Here is a 20,290-nt window from a genome sequence, read left to right on the forward strand (position 1 = left end):
GAGGAGGGGGAGGTGACAGAATACATAATGAATGAGGGCAGCTCCATTCACTCTATTGTCACAGCGTTCAAACTCGATTTTCACGCTCTCTTTTCTGCTTTATCACTCTACAAATTGTAAAATTGACTTTTCACCTCAGAGGTAAAAAAAAAAAAAAAAAAAAAGGGAGAAAACTGACAGTGAGGGAGGAAGGGGGGAGGAGGGAGGGGGAAAGTGCAAAGGTTTTTGGAGAATTATACAAAACACAAGAAAACAACTAAATTAAGAACAAATTATTAAGTTATTCTCATTTACACCCCGTCAGCACAGACGTGGAGGAGGGTGAGTGAGCTCAATAAGGCAAAGTGTGATTCTTATTCCAGCGGAAGCTCTGTGTCCGTCAGGTGTCTCTACTTGTGGTGTGCGGCCCTCTGGCGGCCCTCCAGCGGCCCTCCAGCGGAACCTCCGCTCAGTAGACGCCCGGCACGAAGCTGCGGAAGGCGAAGAGCGCGTCCTGCTGCAGGTAGCCGTAGTCCTGCGGAACGGCCGGGCTGTCGGGGCTGGAAGCGCAGTACGCCGGGGAGGAGGAGGACGAGGAGTCGCTGGAGCTCCAGGAGCAGGCGTCGCTGCCCGGGCTCGGGGCCTCGCCGAGGCGCGGGGGGCTGAGCAGCCGCGGGGCGTCACCGGGCTTCCCCGCCTGCAGGTCAGCGATGCGGATGGTCTCCGACAGCGCCCAGATGTAGTTGTGCGCAAAGCGCAGAGTCTCGATCTTGGTGAGCTTAGTTTCGTCCGGAAAGGCCGGCAGGACGCCACGGAGCTCGTCCAGCGCGTCGTTCAGGTTGTGCATGCGGTTCCTCTCCCGGTCGTTGGCCTTCATCCGCCGGTTCTTCTTCACCACCTGCACGGTGGCGTCGTTGCGCGCGCGTCCGCGGCGCCGCTTCTTCTGCTGCTGCTGCTGCATCTCCGGCTCCGGGGAGCGCGGCGCGCACAGCGGCGACGCGGAGTCGTGCGAGTCTTCGTCATCGGTTTGCGTGAAGAAGTCGCAGCTGTTGCTGTCAATGTCCGAGTAGACGGAGTCCATGATGCGGGGCGCGGGATGCGGGTTCGGCCCTGTGGACAGAGAAGAGAGCAGTGCGTAAAGGACCCTGCGTCCAGCCAGAGCGCGTGCAGTGTGAGGAGAGCAGCGCCGGGTGGGTGCGCGGAGGCTCGTGGCTGCACTCACCTGAAGTCAGTAGAAGTTTCCTCACGCAACAGGATCGGGTGTGCGGGTGCGGGTGCGGGGTGAGCGGCACGCGTGTCTTTGCGTCTTTATGCTCTGGATCAGCTCGTGCGAGCCGGTGAGCTGGCACACGACCGGCCTCAGCCCGCTTATATACTGTTGGCGGAACAATGACCGGCCCCCTGCTCCCGCACCCCTCTGTGACCCCCCCGCACACCCCGCACAGAGGCAGGATGAGGCGGATGAATGCTGCGGCAGGTCTGCCCCGTGCCGCTGGAGCTGCTCATTAACATAATGACGCCCGCGGTGTTTGTTCGCCCCGCACAGAGAAGCGTGCCGGTAATCACAGCCAGCCAATCACAACAAGGGACCGGCCACGCGAACGACACGCACGACGCCCCCCACCCCCCCCACCCCCCCTGTGAGACAGAAAAGAACAAACCCACTTTTAGAGTTAAAACCAAAAACATAAAAAGAGAGAAAGAAGAAAGAAGAGTCAGAAGGAAGGAGCAGGGGGGAGACACGCTCCTGAGAGACGAGCCATCCACCCATTCAACCCTTATCTCTCCATTCATCCCTCCATCCATTCATCCCTCATCCATTCACCCCCTCCATCCATCCATCCTGTGTTAATACCACAAACGAGAAAGAAAAGGGAGAAAGAGAAGCGAGCAGCAGGAGAAAACATCGCATCCTTCACTCCAACACAAACAAAAGTTCTGCTTCACCTCCACAAAACGACTCCGAGCAACAAGTTGATGTTTTCACTTTGTTTTCAGGATTTAGTTTAAGAAGTGAAGGTTAAAAAAAAAGAAAAAAGTTTTTAGTAGTTTTATCCATCAAACAAGTGAGAGAGTTTATTCTTCAGATGTGGGAACAGACACACAACTACACACAACTACACACAACTACACACTGCAATATAAAACATTATCACAAACAGTAAATAATAAACATGAGGTGCAACACAATTAAATACAACAACAAACTGACTGTTATTATTAATAAAAACCTTGAAAAAAAGAACTAAGAAAAGATTCTTCACCACAAATAAAAAATCTGACTTAAATACAAAAACACAATATTCCATCACGCGTTCTTTACTTCATTTCTTCATTAACTTATTTATTTTCTTCTCACGCTGCTTCTAATTCAGATGTATTTTCAGGCTCTTACACTTGGACTGCAATGTCATTTTAATTTCGGGTTCATCTTTGTTTTAATCAAAACTACAGATTACGTTCACATTCTTCTCCCAAATTTTTACATTTTAAAATTTCTTATTCAGTATTTTAATGAATATTCAAGTACTGATCTGCAGGTTTGGAATTTAGTCTTCTGAAAGAGACATGTCCTGCTTTGTTTTGAAATGTAATTATGAAGCAAAATACCCTTCTCTGCTATTACATTTTAATGTATTTGTCTTTGCTTTTCAAACTGCTTTGGTGTATTTTGTTATAATAATAAGAATGATTACTATAAAGACGATGCACCATCATGATTTTATTAAAAAGGGAGATTCATTCAGAGAAAATCATTTCTACTCACAAAGATACTAAATACAAGTAAAAACAACAGCAGCAACAAATACCAGAGTATTTCTTTTTAACCCTATACTTTTACTTGAGTACAACCTTTTCTGTGACTTCAGCTGAGTTTGGAGAAACAGAAAGAAATTTCCTCAAACTTCATGTTTCTGAACGTTGATGTGTTTTGTGTGAAGGAGTGAAAACAGCATGAAAAGGAAATATTACAATAAAGTACTTTCATTTGAGTCCAATCAAAGCAGTGTAAGTGTACTCGAGTAGAAATCATTCTCTCCGCCGCCGCTGCGTGTTTCACACAATAATAACATGTCAGCGTGGAGCTCTTGGCTCCATTGTGTAGATTAAACTCTTCTTCTTTTACGACTCCTGAAAGCCTTTTAGTTCCTTTATAAACTCTAAAATACACCCCGATGAGGTGTAAATTACATTTTCTTTCACCTTTTGGATTTTCTCTATTGGATTATTCTTCCTGTCGAGCAGGATCGGTGGAAAACTCATTTAAACAGAATTCCAGAGAACCACTTTGTCTCCCAGCTTCACGCTGAACTGTGTAAAATAAACAAAATGTTGTCGCATGAGGTAAGAAATGTATTCACATGAACACGTAGAGCTGGCAAAAGAACTCACACTCTTTATTTAAATAAGAAAAAAGTGCGGTAAAACTACACGATCTGCTTCTTTACTCTAGCAAATATGATGAAAAACAGTGTGAAGCATTTCAAACCTTTTTAAGAGGTGGAGGGAGGTTTAATGCACACATGTTCTCCTTCTAAAGAGTCATTTTTTAATTCGATTTTGTATAAACACTTTAAATTCCATTTCAAAAGGTTTTCTTGAAAGGATTCTTCCATTTCTTTCCACCAATATTACTAGTACTTTAGACCCACTGACTTTGTATTTTCCTCTCGGTAAAGTTTTGTATTTCCACGGCAACATTCTCAAAACGATGTCCGTTTCATTTTAATGTCAGAAACTCTGAAACCGATGTAGTTATTGAGCATTCCTGGTAACAGTTGGTGCAATTGATTGCTTTTGTAATGAAGCCACACGACTTCAACAGACGACCTAGTGGTTATTACGGCGACTGTCAAAATAAAAGCACCAAGTCCCAGGAGAACATGGACTGGGAGTCACGACATTCTTATCGTCCATCTACTCCTGCAGTAGAACGATTTCCTGAGCACAGCAAAGCAGTAGTTTTGAAAAGTTGTGTTTTCCCGGTTTCCACGGAGACGGAGTGTGTCGTAAAAGCTGCGGGTCGGGAGCCGTTTCCAAAAAGTTTTGTTTTCAGTGGCTCCGAGCGCCGTTATCATGTAAACACACACGGAAAACACAACCGTGGCCTCGGTCACGTTCTGCAGCTCCAGGGTGGATTAACTCTTCCCATCGTACCAAGAGAGGCTGAAACAAGGAAGCTGGAAGGATTTAAAGAGGAGAAAGAAGGGAAATCTGTCTCCGTCTGTTGGGACGAAAAGCAGAAAGACTCATGTGCGGATCACAGATAGCGGACACTCGCCACCGCTGTGACTTCGGCCACAGACTTCTACAACCGCAGAGCAGAACCTGAAATCCCCAAACTGCAGAAGAGTTCAGAACTCCAGGATCTGCGTGGAGAGGAGAGGAGGTGCTGCGGAGTTCCGACGCCTCCCCGATGAATGAGCCGTAAAGCGCCGAGGTGACGCGGCGCGGCCCAAACAGCCCGGGTCGTCTCCGGCCCGACTGTTTCACTTCATGAAGTCTGGCTTTTTGTTTGTCTTTTCATCTCCTCGGGCTGTAAAGCCGTCCAGCGTGAGCGCATACGCACCGCGGCCAATTTTCTTTAAGTGTTTTTTAAAGACATCTTTATGAGACAGCCATACAATTTTCCATTAATTATTCCATTTATTGAGTTTGCGGCTCAGCGGAGGAGAAGCAGAGACCTGCAGAGTCTTTCTGAGGCTTTCTTCTGCAGGATTGGGGGGGGGGGGGGGGGGGGGGGGGGGGGACACTCATTTATAAATAATTACACAATGTTTAGAGTCTTCAGGCATGTATAATATATCAAAGCGATTATAAGGTGAATTGTTCCTTTGTGGCTGTGCGCCCTGCACTTCTTTTCACTCCTCTCCTGGTTTGTCCCTCGTCCAAATTCAGCTCCTCTGGCCTTTTGTGCCGCTTTCTTTCTGCCTCAGCCACTCTATTGGCCTCATTCTTATTCAAATGGGCCTCAGCAGGAACAAAACCAGACCCAGGCTGCACACAAATCATCTCTGCCCCGGCTGCAGGGCCGGCACAAGCCTCTGTGAGGCCCAACAACGCGTCTGCAAATCCCAAATCCCATTTCACCCGGAGAGGATAAAGCCGACTTCAGAAATCCTTCAGCACAACTCACAATTTAAAAAAAAAGAAAAAAGAAAAATCTACTTTATTATACTGAGGATCTTTCTGAGGGTCGCGTTACATCATCTGCAGACGTTCACCTCAGATTTCAGGGTTTAGCTGTTAGAATTTAAAGAAAAACAAAAAAGATCTGTAGCAGAAATGGATAAATCAAAGAAAAGTAAAATATAAAAAGAGAAAGAAAAACCAAAAGAACAGAATGAAGGTTAAACCCGCTTCAAAAAAAACCTTATTGGTTTGACGCGTCGGACGTGTTTTTGCTTTTACATCAATCGCAAAAGATTTGAAGAAACAAAAAAAAGAGAGAAAAAACAAACAAACCTTTAGACTTTTTAAATTGAATGTAAAAGTTTGTGATTGGAAATAATAAACGACGCCAGAAGAGATGAACGTTTCTATTTCAAAATATTTCAGTTCCACAGACAATGTTGCCTGTTTTAGTTTACAGATCTCAACACATCGCTCAGTGATATTAATAAATACATGTAAATAAGAGACGTAGTTTAAAACATTTTTCACCTTAAATCAACAAAAACCCTTTTTCTCACTGAGCGATTTGATGGATTTCTCATTGAACAGGAAAGAGTTCGACTCCCTGACAATCTAATGTGTTGTTAATAACGAATAACTCAGTATGACTGACATTAAAGCCGCTCAAGTAATTGTACTTTTACTTGAGTGGAATATTTTAGAACTCGTTCCACCTCTGGTCAACAGGTAAATTCAAGTCTCAAACTAAATTACAAGTGGCGTTCCTCAAGGCTCCATCCTGGGCCCGTTTCTCTTCAACATCTACATGCTCCCACTTCCTCAGACTTCAGACAACAACACAATGTGATGTCATAGCTACGCAGATGACTCACACATTTAGGAGGAGAGTACAGTTTTAAAAAATGAAATAAAAAACACAGAGTGAGGGATCGAACAGGACGACCTGCCAAAGGTTTCAGCTCACTGAAGAACAAACTGAAGTTGTTGTTGGAGCAAAACAAGAAAAATTATCGGTTTTATTTATTTAATCTTTGTCTACCCTTTTCTTATTTCATCCACCTTTTTCTTGTATTTATGGTTTTCATCCACCTGTTGATATGAAGCAATTTAAATTGGATTGTTGCTGAAATGTGCAACGCAAATACGTCTGCCTTGCCTTGCCTTGCCTTGCCTTGCCTTGCCTTGCCTTGCCTTGCCTTGCCTTGCCTTGCCTTGCCTTGCCTTGCCCTTCATCTACTGTTACAAACAATGTCTCTCCTCTCAGGCTGAACAGTTTGAACCAGGTGACGTCTGCTCACGGCGTTTCATTGAGAAGGACAGTGAGGCTGGTGTCAAATTACAAGCATTGTGACATTATATTTGGTCAAAACTTGACAACATATATATTGATGATCTTGTACAATCTGTATTTTATCCTGTGAACCTGTCCAGCCCCACCTCCTCACTGCAGCCACCACCAGAAGACGTGACAGGACGAATATTGTTTAACCTTTGTTTTTTTTTTCAAAGTTTTAAAATGCACATCTAAAGTACATCTAAAGTGTCCGAGGTTAATGTAAATTATATATCTACGTCACTTCTCCGTGGAAAAGCAAATTCCGAGATTCGAAAATCTTTATGATTTCTTAACACGGTCATCGACTTCAGGGAGACCAACTACCAAACAAACCCACTGAGGCTGGTGTCAAATTACAAGCAAATAAGTGTAATAATTTGTGACGTTCCCGGGTGCGACTCCGCCGATGAGCCACACACGGAGCGCTGCTGCAGTGAGGAGGAGGAGGAGGAGGAGGAGGAGGAGGAGGAGGAGGAGGAGGAGGAGGAGCACTTTAAACCCCGACAGACCGCAGGAGAAGAGGAACAAGGTGGAGGCAGGTTCTTCTTTTACGGCCTCCATCACTTCAAAGTGGGCCAACAGCTTGTGGAGGTGCACTTAAAGAGAGACGGACACGGTTTACGGCGGCGGGGCAGTCAGATGCGAGCTGACGGACACGTGGGTGGCGCCACTCAGAACCACAGGGAACGCACCGGAGCAGATCTCATTAAGACCTGAAATAAACCACCAGAGATGAGTGTGACGAGAGTGAGAGTATCGGAGAGTATCGGAGAGTATCGGAGAGTATCGGAGAGTATCAACGATATTTCATATCTGAGTATTTCCCAGGGGGAGCCTCACTGTCTGAACTAGAACACATTTTGACTATCGTTTTTTATTTTAGACCTTGTTGGCGACGTTTTTAAGTGAAAACACAAAACTTTTCTTGTGTTTTGGCTGAACGGTGCCCAGAGTCACTGAAAATGCAACTTTTTGAAAATGTCTTACAAAGTGGAACTTGTTTTCCGAAAACGCTCCGACTACGTCTCCAATTGACTGGGGGAAAACGGAACTTTTGGAAAAACACTCCAACCCCTACTTTTAAAAAAACACACAAATAAAATGCAACTTTTCTAAAATTCTCATTTCCTTCTCCATAGAAATGCAACTTTTCTAAAACCTTGCTACAGCACACCATGGCTATATAGTAATTAGTTGTTCTGCACATGCTCAGTAGACGGACAATAAGAGCGTTTCTTCCGTCGTGTCATGACTCCCACTTCATATTCTCCTGGGACTTGGTACTTTTATTTTGACAGTCACAGTAATAACAATCCAATTTGGTAAATAAATAAATACGAATATCCCTGTACTTTTATTGTTAATGTTTATAGCGTTTTGTTCTCTGCACTCTTGTGTATGTGGTTTCATTACAAAGACAACCAGCAGCACCCACTAGTGGCCTGGCATGGTAACTACACCGTTTCCTGCTTTTCTGTGTAAACAGACATTGTTAGAAAAAGAAAGAAATTATGCATTTTCACTTTAAATGTCGTTTAAACGGGCCCTTGATCTGATTAGTTTTACTTTAAATTTAAATGTCATGTAGTTTTTATTCCGCAACCATGTTCTTCAGGTCGTATGAGGCAGGCTAACATACATGAACCCTGCAGCACTGCGTAATCGCACCATTTCTCACTCCATCCTTCTTCTGTTTCATTCTTCGTTTCCCTCACTTTTTCTTTTGCGTCAGTTGACGTCTCCATGCGGAGGCCTGCGAAATGTGAATCAGTGCTCGTAGGTGAAATTCAGAGGGGGTTCTTTTTCTGTTTCTGGGAATGTTTGTGTTGCTCAAAGCGTTTGTAAAGAAATAAAAACACACGAGAGAAAGAAGTAAACAGAGAGAGAGAGAGAGAGAGAGAGAGAGAGAGCGAGAGCGAGAGAGAAAGAGAGAGAGAGAGAGGTCTGCCCGGGGTGAAGCTCTGACAGGATTAACTCTCGGCGACACGAGATGTGATTGAATTTCAATGAAGTGAAAACACGTGAGAAAATGACACGGAGCGAAATGAAGTGGGGGACTCCGGACGGCGGCGAGAGGGAGGAGAAAGAGGGGGAATCTGGAGGACTCTCCGGGAAAAAGGAGGCAACAAAAACAAGCGACTGGGCTGAAGGAGAGAAAACGTCTAATCTGCTCAGGCTGATTAACAACTGTAGTAATCCTGTAACACCAGGGGAACAAAAATATATCACTTCAATCATGTTTTCTGGATGACAGGATCCTGAGGAGAGCAAGACAAAATAACCTTTGTGTGAGTCGGAGAGGGAAGGGAAGAAAAGAATGAACAGTGATGGAAAGAGATGGAGAGAGAGGAAGACCCGAGAGAAGACGGATAGAGGTGAAGATGCCCTCAACAGAAGCACCAAGAAGAAATCTGAAACGCTGAAGCCCCGCCTCTCTTTACCTGAGGTCGCCATGACAACCGACAACATAACAATGGAGGATCTCAGCGTGATGCACCGGCTACAGGAGCTCGTTTTTATCTTTTACAATACTTTACAGTACTCTGGAGGACTTACAATCCCGTCAGAAGTTGTACTTTCATCATCCGTCCTTACAAACGACTCGTATGTTCATAACGGCGCATCGTGTACGCTCCAAGTCTTCCTCTCTGAACTTGTGTGTTTCTGTGGCGGCGTTAGAGCGCCCCTACAGGCCCGATAGGAACACGGCAGTGTTTTTATGTGGAGGGACTCCTGTGGGTCAACAAAACTCTTTTTACGAACTGATATTTTTTTCTGCAGTGTGAAAGAAGTCTGAGGCAAAAAAACCAACAATGTTTTCAAAGCAAAAAACGAAAAACTTCCGTGACACTTAGGGGTTCCGTGTCTTGCTCAAGGACACTCCGACAGGTGGGATTCAACCCGACAACCGAGCCACAGCCGCCCTCGCTCGTTCAGACGTCACAGGGACTTTCTGTCCGTGGCATTAAGTCTGAAAAACACATTTCTTGTGATCTTCACACTGAACTACAGAATGTGTATTTTCCCGTCTTCTACCCTCCATCCTGTTCAGTGTTTTCTGGTTCCACAGCGGAAAGAGATTTTAAATCCTCCTAATATTCAAACGTGATTGTTCACGTCGCTGATAAATTATTGACTGTAGCTTTATTTTCTTCAGCAGTTACTACAAATAACTAGTAACTAGTTACTTGATAAAGCAAATCTTGTTTATCCCTCTAATGTTCACACGTCTATATTATCTTTAGGCATTTTAGTTGTTTTTTTTAACATTTTTAACCTTAACCTTTTTTATCCAGAGTTGTTTCATTAGTTTTTTGTTTTCTTTTCTCTTTTCCTCTTTTCTTTTGTTCTCATTTTTTTTTATTTTTACTTTCTGTTGTTGCTGCTTTTCTTTCATGTTGAAATAAGCTCATTAGCTTTTCGTTTTTAAAAAATAAATAAAAAAAATACCAATTTAAATGAAGGATTCTAAGTTGTGACGGGATCAGCGGGTTTTATTTAGTTTTTTTGTGTTTTTTTTACGCTCTCCCCCGTTTCACCCTCGTTCTTCAGTCTTCTGCACAAACTGTCAACAAAGCTGGAACAATTCACTTTATTTATGTGCGCTGGAGAAACGTGTGTGATTGGTGCTAAAATGAATGAGCGCCGCAACAACGGGACCCACAAATACCCTCAAACCTCAAACCTGATGCTGCGGGAGGCAGTTTGACCCCCCCCTACCCACCCCACCCCACCCCCACCCCCCCTCCAGAACCTTCAGCTTTCACATGCAAACGAAGCAGACATATGGAGAGGAGGTCTCTGCACTGCGGCCCTCCTAAAGATTCAGATTGTATGACAAATCACGTCCAGGGCCGCTCGGCCTCCTCTGAGCTCCTCCACCCCCCTCCACCCTCCTCCACCCCCCTCCACCCTCCAGCACACCCCCAGACAACAGCTTCATTAGGCTGAAAGAAGGGAGTTTTCGCAGCTTTGTCGAGTCAAGACTCACAGCTCCTTCTCCCCTCTTCTCAATTACCCCTTTGTTGGAGCAAATTCAAGTTATTGCACTCCAAACCATATGGCCCCTCTCCCTCTCCGGACAGACTCCACAGGAGCAACACAGCCAAACCAAACCAAACCAGACTAACCAAACCAAACCAAACCAAACCAAACCCTACCCATCCATCTTCTCCCCCGTATCCCTTCCCGGGTGGTGGGGGTGTCAGTCTGAACACCGTCACCCAGATCACATTGCACCGATTAAGGACCTCCCTGCGGGTGGAGAGCCCACGGGAAGGTGGCGCCCGGCGTGGGACACGAACCCTCTACCTTGAGACTGAGAGTCTCATGCTCTACCAGCTGAGCCGGCCGGGGTCTGTCATACCCAATTAACCAAAACAAAGCGAACTAACTGAAGCCAAAGCAGGGCTTAATACTTTGACTATGTATTTTCTCTTATCGAGGTAACTTCAGGGATTAAACCTGGGTTTTTCCTACTGCGATGCTGGTTCACTCCTTACCAGGATAAATCACCAAAGTAACTGACTCTGAATGTCTAACCTGCTCTAGAACAGGTTACGATCTGGAGAAGATCACAGTGAGTGTTAAAGCTTAGAAAATCCTTTAGAGCAAATCTGTTTGTCATAATAGAATAAATCCTCATCAGGGATGATTTTGATCTTGTTCTTGACTTGTCCAAAGTCTGTTTATCTCCACGAGGGTTGATCTGGAATAATGCAGTGAATAAAAATGTTGGCAGAACAGCAGAGACATGATGAATTAATATTCCAACACGAAACACACGCAGACGGTGGAAACTGGGCCTCAAAACAACTGGGTAGAGAAAATAAACCAAAAGAAGAGCAGTGAGGAAGAGCTGCCCGACAAGCCAACAGAGCTGGTTTGAGCCGGATGAGTGTGTGTTTGGTGAGACGCTGCGACTAACCTGCTTCGTGTTAACGCTTCTCAGCATGTCACATGTCTGGGTAAGTTAACCCAGGAAACAGAGAGGGATATCCTGGGTATGTTTATCCAGAGTCCTAACTAAACCAAACCAAACCAAACCAAACCAAACCAAACCAAACCAAACCAAACTAAACTAAACTAAACTAAACTAAACTAAACTAAACCAAATCAAACCAAACCAAACCATACCGAACCGAACCGAACCGAACCGAACCGAACCGAACCGAACCAAACCAAACCAAACCAAACCAAACTAAACTAAACTAAACTAAACCAAATCAAACCAAACCAAACCATACCGAACCGAACCGAACCGAACCGAACCAAACCAAACCAAACCAAACCAAACCAAACTAAACTAAACTAAACTAAACCAAACCAAACCAAACCAAACCAAACCAAACCAAACTAAACCAAACTAAACCAAACCAAACTAAACCAAACCAAACCAAACCAAACCAAACTAAACCAAACTAAACCGAACTAAACCAAACCAAACCAAACCAAACTAAACCAAACCAAACCAAACCAAACCAAACCAAACTAAACCAAACTAAACCAAACCAAACCAAACTAAACCAAACTAAAGCACTTTTCCTGCACGTTGGTTCATTTCCAGTGCTTCTCGGTAACGTGAGACCAGATTGGCTCCAGCGACTGGGAAAGTGATCCCACTACTTTCAGAGCAAGTCGAGACAAACAACAAAAAAAAAAAACCATCCATTTTGTGAACTTGTCTGACTGTGAAGATGAAGCATCAGCGATCGGTGAGCACACAGTTTAGCAGGATCTGAGCTGACAGGGTAACAATGGAGGACTAATTATTCAGGGTGGTCGACAGCTCGGCTGTAGAAACGCCGGGTTTTGTTTTCTCCGCGTTTTGTTTACAGTAAAGTGAGCGGATTTCTTAAAAACAAAGCGTCACTCCGGTCCCCGAACGCTTCAGGTTGAAGAGTGATGCGTCAATGAGCGCCCCCTCTTCCTCCTCCTCTTCCTCCCTACGCTCCTTCATCACGCCTCTGCACACAGACACCAAGCGTGATCAAATACAGTCCATTGTCCGGCGTGTCTGCTCTTATGAATATCTTCCCCTTGCGCTCACAGCCGCCTTGTTGTTCAGGAAGGTTTTAATGTAATGGAACGCCGCCGTGAATCAATGCCACCGCCGCCATCGCCGCGCCGCCTCCGCCTCCATCAATCTGCCGATGCATTCTGGGAGCAGCTTCCTTTTCACTTGTCCGCGGCTGTTTGCTCAGGGTGATAATTTACCTCCCCGTTTGCCCCGCGTTAGCGCCCACAGAAAGAGGGGGAACGGCTCAGATTTATCTGCCGACTGGCGGCGTCATGGAAACGCCATGAGCAGAAAACACAGCACCTGAAAGGAGCCGGGCCGCGGCCCATCGCTGACGGTTTGACCCGCCGAGACGCGACCGGGGGTCACGCTCTGTGGCTGCTCGGGTTTTTAGAAGTTCTAATTTATTTTTTCTTTCAAATCATGACTGATGGGTAAATAGTCCACGGCAACAGAGACATTAAAAATCTATTTCTACTTTTCTCTCATTCTCTTTTTATAAGTTTGCAAAAATGTCTCACTTACAATAAAAGTATTTCTTTAAAATACACAGAACACTACAGTAATTCCCAGAAGCTTCTTTGGGCTTCCTGACAGATCAGCTTTGTTTCTCATCTGCCCACAAAAAAACTTTTGTTGATCTAGTTACTTTGATTCTGCTTTTACTGGAGTATCTCTGAGCTTTTACATACAATTTGAGCATCTTGAGTTTTCATACAAGTGAGAAACACATTTCACTGCATCTTATACTTTGTATAATTATGCCCGTGAAAAATTAAAAGTCCTATAGTAGATTTAAAATTCATAACTTTTGCGAAATATTCACATTAACAATGTTTTAAGTGGAAACGCATCCTTTTTAAAAGAAAATTTATTTCAGAAAAGTTTTGTCTTTCGAAAACGATGTCAGAGAAACGACAGAAACGCTGATGTCGTGAACATGCCAGGCCACGAGGGGGTGCTGTTGGTTGTTTTGGTGATGAAACCGCAGACACAAACGTGCAGCGAACAAAACACAATAAACATCAACAATGGACATTTGTATGGACAGACGACAAAGTTAGATTGTTATTGCGGTGACTGTCAAAATAAAAGCACCAAGTCCCTGGAGAACATGGACTCGGAGTCACGACACTCTGGAAAATTCTTCTTATTGTCTATCTACTGAGCATGTGCAGAACAATTACTTACTGCGGTGCACTGTGGCAAGGTTTCACAAAAGTTGCATTTCTGCCGTTTCTACGGAGACGAAATGAGAATTTTCGAAAAGTTGCAAAAGCATCTTTTTTTTTTTCTTTCAAAAAGTTTGTGGTTGGAGTGTTTCTAAAAAGTTGTCTATCTACTGAGCGTGTGCAGAACAATTAGTTACTGTGGAGCGCTGTCTCAAGGTTTCACAAAAGTTAAATCTTTCCCGTTTCTGCGGAGATGAAAATTTGCATTTTTTTTCAAAAAGTTGCATTTTTTGAGACTCCCCAAAACACAGCACAATGTTTGTGTTTTCACTTGAGAAAATGATCATATAAATGGGGCTTAATTTTGCCATTTAATCACCAACTGACCACCGATTGTGTTTCATGGCGACGTGTTCATCCGTATCTCCATTTGTTGCGTCACCATTTACAAGGACGAGTTGCTTCATCTAAAATATCTATATTTTTTCTCTAACTTCACAGGAGACAATCACGCATGCGCAGCAGCAGCGCCTTGAGAAAAGTCACGCTTTCCCATTTCCATGGAGCTGGAGCGTTTTCCAAAAGTTGCGTTTTCAGTGGCATTTCAGTGTGAATGGACCCTCAGAACGCTACGGAGGTTTTCAGTTCAGTTTGAAAACGTTGTGTAAAGGCGGCCCTGGTTTTAATGCAGAACCAGAAGCTCTGGTTCTGCCAGAAGAACCAGAAGAAGCGTCCATCTTGTCGCACGATGGAAAGAAGAAATGAATCTACTTTGGTTTGGTCGAGTCGGGGTTGAAGAAGAAGAGGAGGAACGGGTTCAGTGGGGGGAATCGGTTCGCAGACAGAAGCACTGAATAACAGAACTCCTCCGCGAGATGTTGAGGGCCGGTGACTCGGATGGTCGCCGGGAGCCGTGCGTGAAAAGCGAGGCGCACGGCGGCGATACGAGGAGGCGTTTGTTCAGACGTGAGACCGACATGTAAATTCGGCTTTTACGTAATGAGTCTGCGGTCTGTCTGAAAGGAGCCCTAAAGCCTCCTGCTGCTCCGCGGACTTTCAGAGGGGAACAATGCGCCTGTGTGTCGCTCAGCCTCACATCCCGATGGTCCTCCCGATGATGGTGAAGGTGATGATGATGATGCAGATGGAGGAGGAGGATAAAAGAGCGAGGGGGATGTTCTGACACCGACACTGGGGTCGTGACCCGGTGGCTCTTTGCAGACATCTGTAGCTTCTGCAGATTCCCCAACATCTCCCAGCAAGCCAATCAGCTCCCCGCAGGAACGTGTGACCTGCAGCCTGCAGGCCACGCCCCCCTCGCAGGCTCATCAGCATGCATGGCCGCCGGTCTGTTTCTGACCTGTCGGGGCGACAATGGAGCGCCGCAGCTGATCTATGGCTGCTGCTGCTGCTTTGTGCCTCCAAACACTGAGAACAGGAGGATATCCGTGCAGATAAATTATTCCCCCCTTTAAATTCCTGCTCAGACTTCAGCTCTGCAGGTTAGAGACCCACCAAAGGGTCAAATCCCGCCCCCCCCCTCCCCCGCGGCAGACTCTGCTGCCCCCTGGTGGTGCACCTGTGCTCATGTCATTCCTTTAACTCAGGAGTGTCAAACACAGTTTAGTTCAGCGGCCAATTTCATCTTGAGTTGCTGGACTGGTAAAATAGTGTGAAAATAACCTTTAGATTTAAGTTTTAAATGTTTTCCTTGTTGTGGCGCAGAGCATAAAAAACAATTTCAACCAAAAGTGACTAAGATCTCAACAAAAAGCAAATCTTAATGAAACCTTCTGGTGCAAAATAAGATAAGATATCCCTTTATTTCATCTCGCATGTGGAGAAATTTGCAGTGGTTCAACAGGATAGTAAAGAGAAAGAAGCACACATAGCAGGAACTTAAAAAAAAAGCAGATAAAAATACAATATAATAGAAAAATATGCACACGGTGCCTATAAGTGTGGACATGTACAGAATATGGGGGTGGATGTATTGCACAAAAAGCAGACAAAAATACAATATGATAGAAGAATACTGTGAACTGTTAACAAAACTTCACTTCAGAGTTTTGCATCATGCATATTTTTTTACAAACTCCCCCTGACCACGTGGCTTTGAGGCTCGTGTGATAGCAGCGAGGTTGTTACCTTTCATGGCAGCATCATTAATATCTGTGTTGTTTTGTGTCCACTACTCTTAAGAAATCTGTTTAAACATTTAAAAAAAAAAATCAATGTTTCTTTTAAGATATAAACTCTGATGGACCGAGCGTTGAGTTTGCATGTTTTCCCTGTGGGTGAATGTTTCTTCCCCCAGTGAAAAACAAAACAAAACTGTTCGGGGCTAACAGGCGACTCTACATGTGTGTTTGTCTTTTGATGGTTCAGGTGTATTTTGACTTCACACAGGCGGCTGGGATCAGATCCAACACCCTGAATCACATTGTTCTACAAGAGATGAATGAACGGATGAAACGTCTGTTGTCTCTTCTGTTTGTGCAGGAGACTGGGTGACGTTTCCTAAAGGAACACCGCCCTCTGCTGGATGTCCGCCGCACTGCAGCCACACAAGCCCTGTGAAGGGCTGTTACTATAGAAATCATCTAATACTAATAATAACAACGACAACGTAAACAGCAACCAAAACACAAACAGCAAACACAACAACAGAAACAACTTTTTTTTTTTAAATTGAAAACCACTCAAGAGTTTTTACTCCATAAACATTTATTTCCAAGTAGTTTAAGAAAAAATAGATTTTTTTTTTTTACATATTTTGTACTTTATATGACTTTTTATACAGTACTTTCTGTGCATTTATAAAAAACAAAGTCAACACAACATCAGTTAATGAGGCAGCAGAGCGACAAGGTGTCAGACAGCCGGGAGAACACAAACGATGCTGGGAAACATCCCAAGAAAAACCAAAGCACACAAATACCCATTAAAAAAAAAGACTGATCGGATGGTTTGAAGGTAAACGAGAGGAGTCCTACACTAAAGCAGACTTCTGTAACAGCTTAAACTGGTTTAAAGAGAACTAAACTGGTTTGAAACCAGTTCAACACAAGGTTGAACCGGTTCAGACTGGTTCTAAACTGGATTACAATTGGTTGAAAAATGGATTCAATTAGTCTGAAGTAGTTCAGACGGGTTCTAAACTGATTTAAAACCAGTTCAATAGGAGATTGAACCGGTTCAGACTGGTTTAAAACCAGTTCACAGGCGATTGAACCGGTTCAGACTGGTTTAAAACCAGTTCAACAGGATATTGAACCAGTTCAGACTGGTTCTAAACTGGATTAAATTGGTTGAAAACCAGATAAAATGGTTCAGACTTGTTTTCAACAGAATTTAAACCACTTGCAAACTGGATGAAACTGGCCTGAAGTGGATCAGACCAGTTTTAAAGTGGATTTAGACCAGCTGTAAACGAATTTAAACCAGTAAAAAAAAAATCAACTGGTTCTGAAGTGGATGTAAAGAGTCCTAAAGCAACTAAAACGAAGACCGATTCTAATCTAGATTAAACAGATTTGTTTGGTTATAAAACTTGGTTCGACTCAGTAAAAGAGGATGAGACGGGGTTCTAAAATGAACGGGACCACACGAAATACAACTTGAAAGTGGATCCGACTGGTTCAAGGCGGCTTCGAAGTGGATCTGAGGTGGATACAAAGTGGGGGGGGGGGGGGGATTTAGAACACGCCAGATCCCAGCGGAGCCTCTCCAAACCCGGAGGGATGTAAAGCTCTACACCAACACGGTAAAAATCACCCCACCGACAGGAAAAGTGCTTCGATGACACGAGGAGTGGCGGCGGGAGACTTCGGAAAGGAACACGGGCTACGGCTACGACTCGGGAGGTTTACCAAGAAAAAAAGTGCAAATAAAAGCCAAATGTGGAGGCAACGCAGAGCAGTTTGTTCCAAAGTCCCAAAAAATGCAGCTGAGTTACATTCAGAGAGGGGGGGGGGGGGGGGGGGGGGGCGATGGGGGGGGGGCTGCAGTGACTGACAGTAACGTCCTCTGAACTTGAACACATGCAAGCGCAGAACTTTGGCAACACGTCGGGCTGAAGGTCGAGAGGCGGCCAGAAAATACAGCAGACATCCTCCTGGTGGTGATGTCACAGTGCGGACTGGGGGCGGGGCGGTGGGTGGGCGGGGCCCGTGGGGGTCACATGACGTGTTTCTCGATGCCTGGGGTGAACTCCTTGGCGTTGGGGTTCAGGCTGCTGTTCATCTGGTGGAGGAGAGGAGTGAAGTGAGAGAGCGACCAGAGTCAATCAGAGGAGAATCGTTTGCTGCGGGAGAAGCGGAGAGTTTACTTCTTTTTTTTATTTATTTATGTTTTTACGTTTTCCTCTGACAACAACTCTCTAACATAAAGCCATGGGTGGGATTATTTTTCTTTAAGATACTTCAAAGGCCGGACGCTCAAAAACAACCTGCTGAGAAAAATATCAAAAGATCGACTTGAATATGCAAAATTAATGACCAAAGAAAAACTGGTGGATAAAAAAAAAAGAGAAAAAAATTCTGTAATATTGAGCATTTTTGATTGTTTTGCTAAACTCTGTTAAAATAAACCAGAAGGACGACTCGTTGCTTTTTTAAAGCACTAAAGTGAGAAATGCATTGAACAAGGACGATGGGATGAAATAAAATGGAACGAGGGAAACAACGCTGGGGGAGTTTGACTTCAGTCCTCACGAGTTTGTTTGGTTCGTTCACCACGACGTCCCGGTCTGCGTCGGCGTCGGCGTCCAGCACCAGCAGGCCGATCTGCTCCTGCAGCTGAGTGACGGCGCCAGAGGGCAGATCTCTGGAGGGGATGAACCACTCCCACTGCTCCTCCTCCTCCAGCATCTCCTGGAAGCAGTGCTCGATGAACTCCTCCTCCCACAGCTCCTCCTCCACCTGCGCGCGCACACACACGCACACACACACACACACACACACACACACACACACACACACACACACACACACACACACACACACACACACACACACACACACACACACACACACACACACACACACACACACACACACACACACACACACACACCGAGAACTGGGTCAACTATCAGCCCTGAATTCCTGCTGGAGGAGTGTGTGAGGACACAAACATCCTTCTGGATCAGTTTTCACTCTCTGATCTGCAGATAAACAGTTTCCGTCTAGATTTTCTTTCCAAACAAACAGCTGATCGACAAAGTTGTTTCTCCTTCATAATTCATTGCAGGAAAATTAATCGTTTACATGTAGTTTTTCTTACTTTTGAGTGAATGGAAGGATGTGATGTTAAATGTGTTTGTTAAACCAAATACATCTGAATTTGGCACAAATAAAAAAAACAAGGCATTATGGAAGATGATCAGCCAGCAAGTCCACCGATCAGAGTGGCGGAAGACCATCTGAGGAAGTCGACGCTAAACTCAGTCGTCCTCAACAGCAGAATCTCCTTGTTTGATTATTGGTGAATTAAAATTCTGATTTCACTCATTACACTGGTTTTAAGACACCTCTATAGTCGAGTGAAACAGCATCACTTTGGGTGTGGGGGGTTAGTTTCACGCTGTAAATGAAACATGAACCCTGTGAGGATTGTTGACCATCAGGTAAGACTACAGTTAGGGGGAGGAGATGCTGGTGACTGTCAGCCTTGAACACATCAGATATCCAGGTGTGTCACCTGCTCCCGCCCCCCTCCTCACCTGTCTGTTGAACTCCTCCTCGTTCTCCATCCACATGTACTCTGCGAACGGGTCCTCCTCGGAGATGAACTGGTTGCTCAGGATGACCTCGTTGCTGATCGTCATCTTGGGTGTGATGTTGCTAATGCTCGGGTCTTTCATCGCTCGGACAGCCCTGGTGGATGTGTGCAGGCCGTTCGGCGGCCCTGTGGGGAGGGGAGGTTGAGGGGGGGGGATCGGAGGGATTGGGGGAGGGTACCGGGGGGGGGGGGGGGGGGGGGGGACACCACACCGTTACAACCACGGCTGATCTGATGATGGCCGCTGGCACACAACAATAGCAGGCGGCTAGCGAGCGACGATCATTTTTACAGAGTGTAACTGTGACATAACACGGACACAACAACACAACGGTGACAGCACAGTCGTCTATAAGACGAAATGTGTGTGTTTTAAGAGAGTAAAACGCCGCTGACCTGATTTCTTTGGTGAAGAAGAAGCAAACGATCGAACTGTGTAACTCTTCTGTAACAGTAATGGCTGCGCTGCCTCTGTTTGTTTACACCTCTGACGTCACTCCCCAAACGGCCCCTCATTGGACAAACCGTGCTGGTGTGTTCGCGAATCACACGGCTTTTTACCATGAATGGAAAAGATGATCCTGAAAAAAGGGATTTTGCTTTCACAATGAACACCTTAAAAGCCACAACAAGCACAGCAAGTTGACTCCAAAGGATTAAACCCCCCTAAATGACACATCACTATCACTTCAAAGTACAAACAAACTTTTATGATTTCGCGTCCAAAATATTACCAGCATTTCACTGGTCACTTAAGGCATCACTGTAGTCCAAACAGATGACCCACATCTCCCATAAACTTTCTCATTTGGCTCACATTTATGTGTAATTCTGTGGCTTTCTTCGACTTTACTGAACTGTATG

General features: G+C 44.9%; 2 protein-coding genes across 2 annotated transcripts; both read right to left on the reverse strand.

Moving 5' to 3' along the window:
* Window positions 1–448: 448 nt before the first annotated feature.
* Window positions 449–1,060, reverse strand: neurog1 (neurogenin 1; the record flags this gene model as incomplete). The annotated part of the gene is made up of 1 exon (XM_080464935.1): window positions 449–1,060. The coding sequence occupies one exon, from the start codon at window positions 1,058–1,060 to the stop codon at window positions 449–451; it is 612 nt and encodes a 203-aa protein (XP_080321061.1).
* Window positions 1,061–16,357: 15,297 nt separating this feature from the next.
* On the reverse strand, window positions 16,358–19,909 carry LOC308111382 (polyadenylate-binding protein-interacting protein 2-like). Its single transcript, XM_080466260.1, has 4 exons — window positions 19,823–19,909; window positions 19,368–19,552; window positions 18,358–18,564; window positions 16,358–17,887 (listed from the first exon to the last, which is right to left on the reverse strand). The coding sequence occupies exons 2-4, from the start codon at window positions 19,506–19,508 to the stop codon at window positions 17,822–17,824; spliced, it is 414 nt and encodes a 137-aa protein (XP_080322386.1). The 5' UTR covers window positions 19,509–19,552; window positions 19,823–19,909; the 3' UTR covers window positions 16,358–17,821.
* Between the last annotated feature and the right edge of the window lie 381 nt (window positions 19,910–20,290).

This window comes from Lipophrys pholis, assembly GCF_963383615.2.
Source record: "Lipophrys pholis genome assembly, chromosome: 6".
Classification (NCBI taxonomy): domain Eukaryota; kingdom Metazoa; phylum Chordata; class Actinopteri; order Blenniiformes; family Blenniidae; genus Lipophrys; species Lipophrys pholis.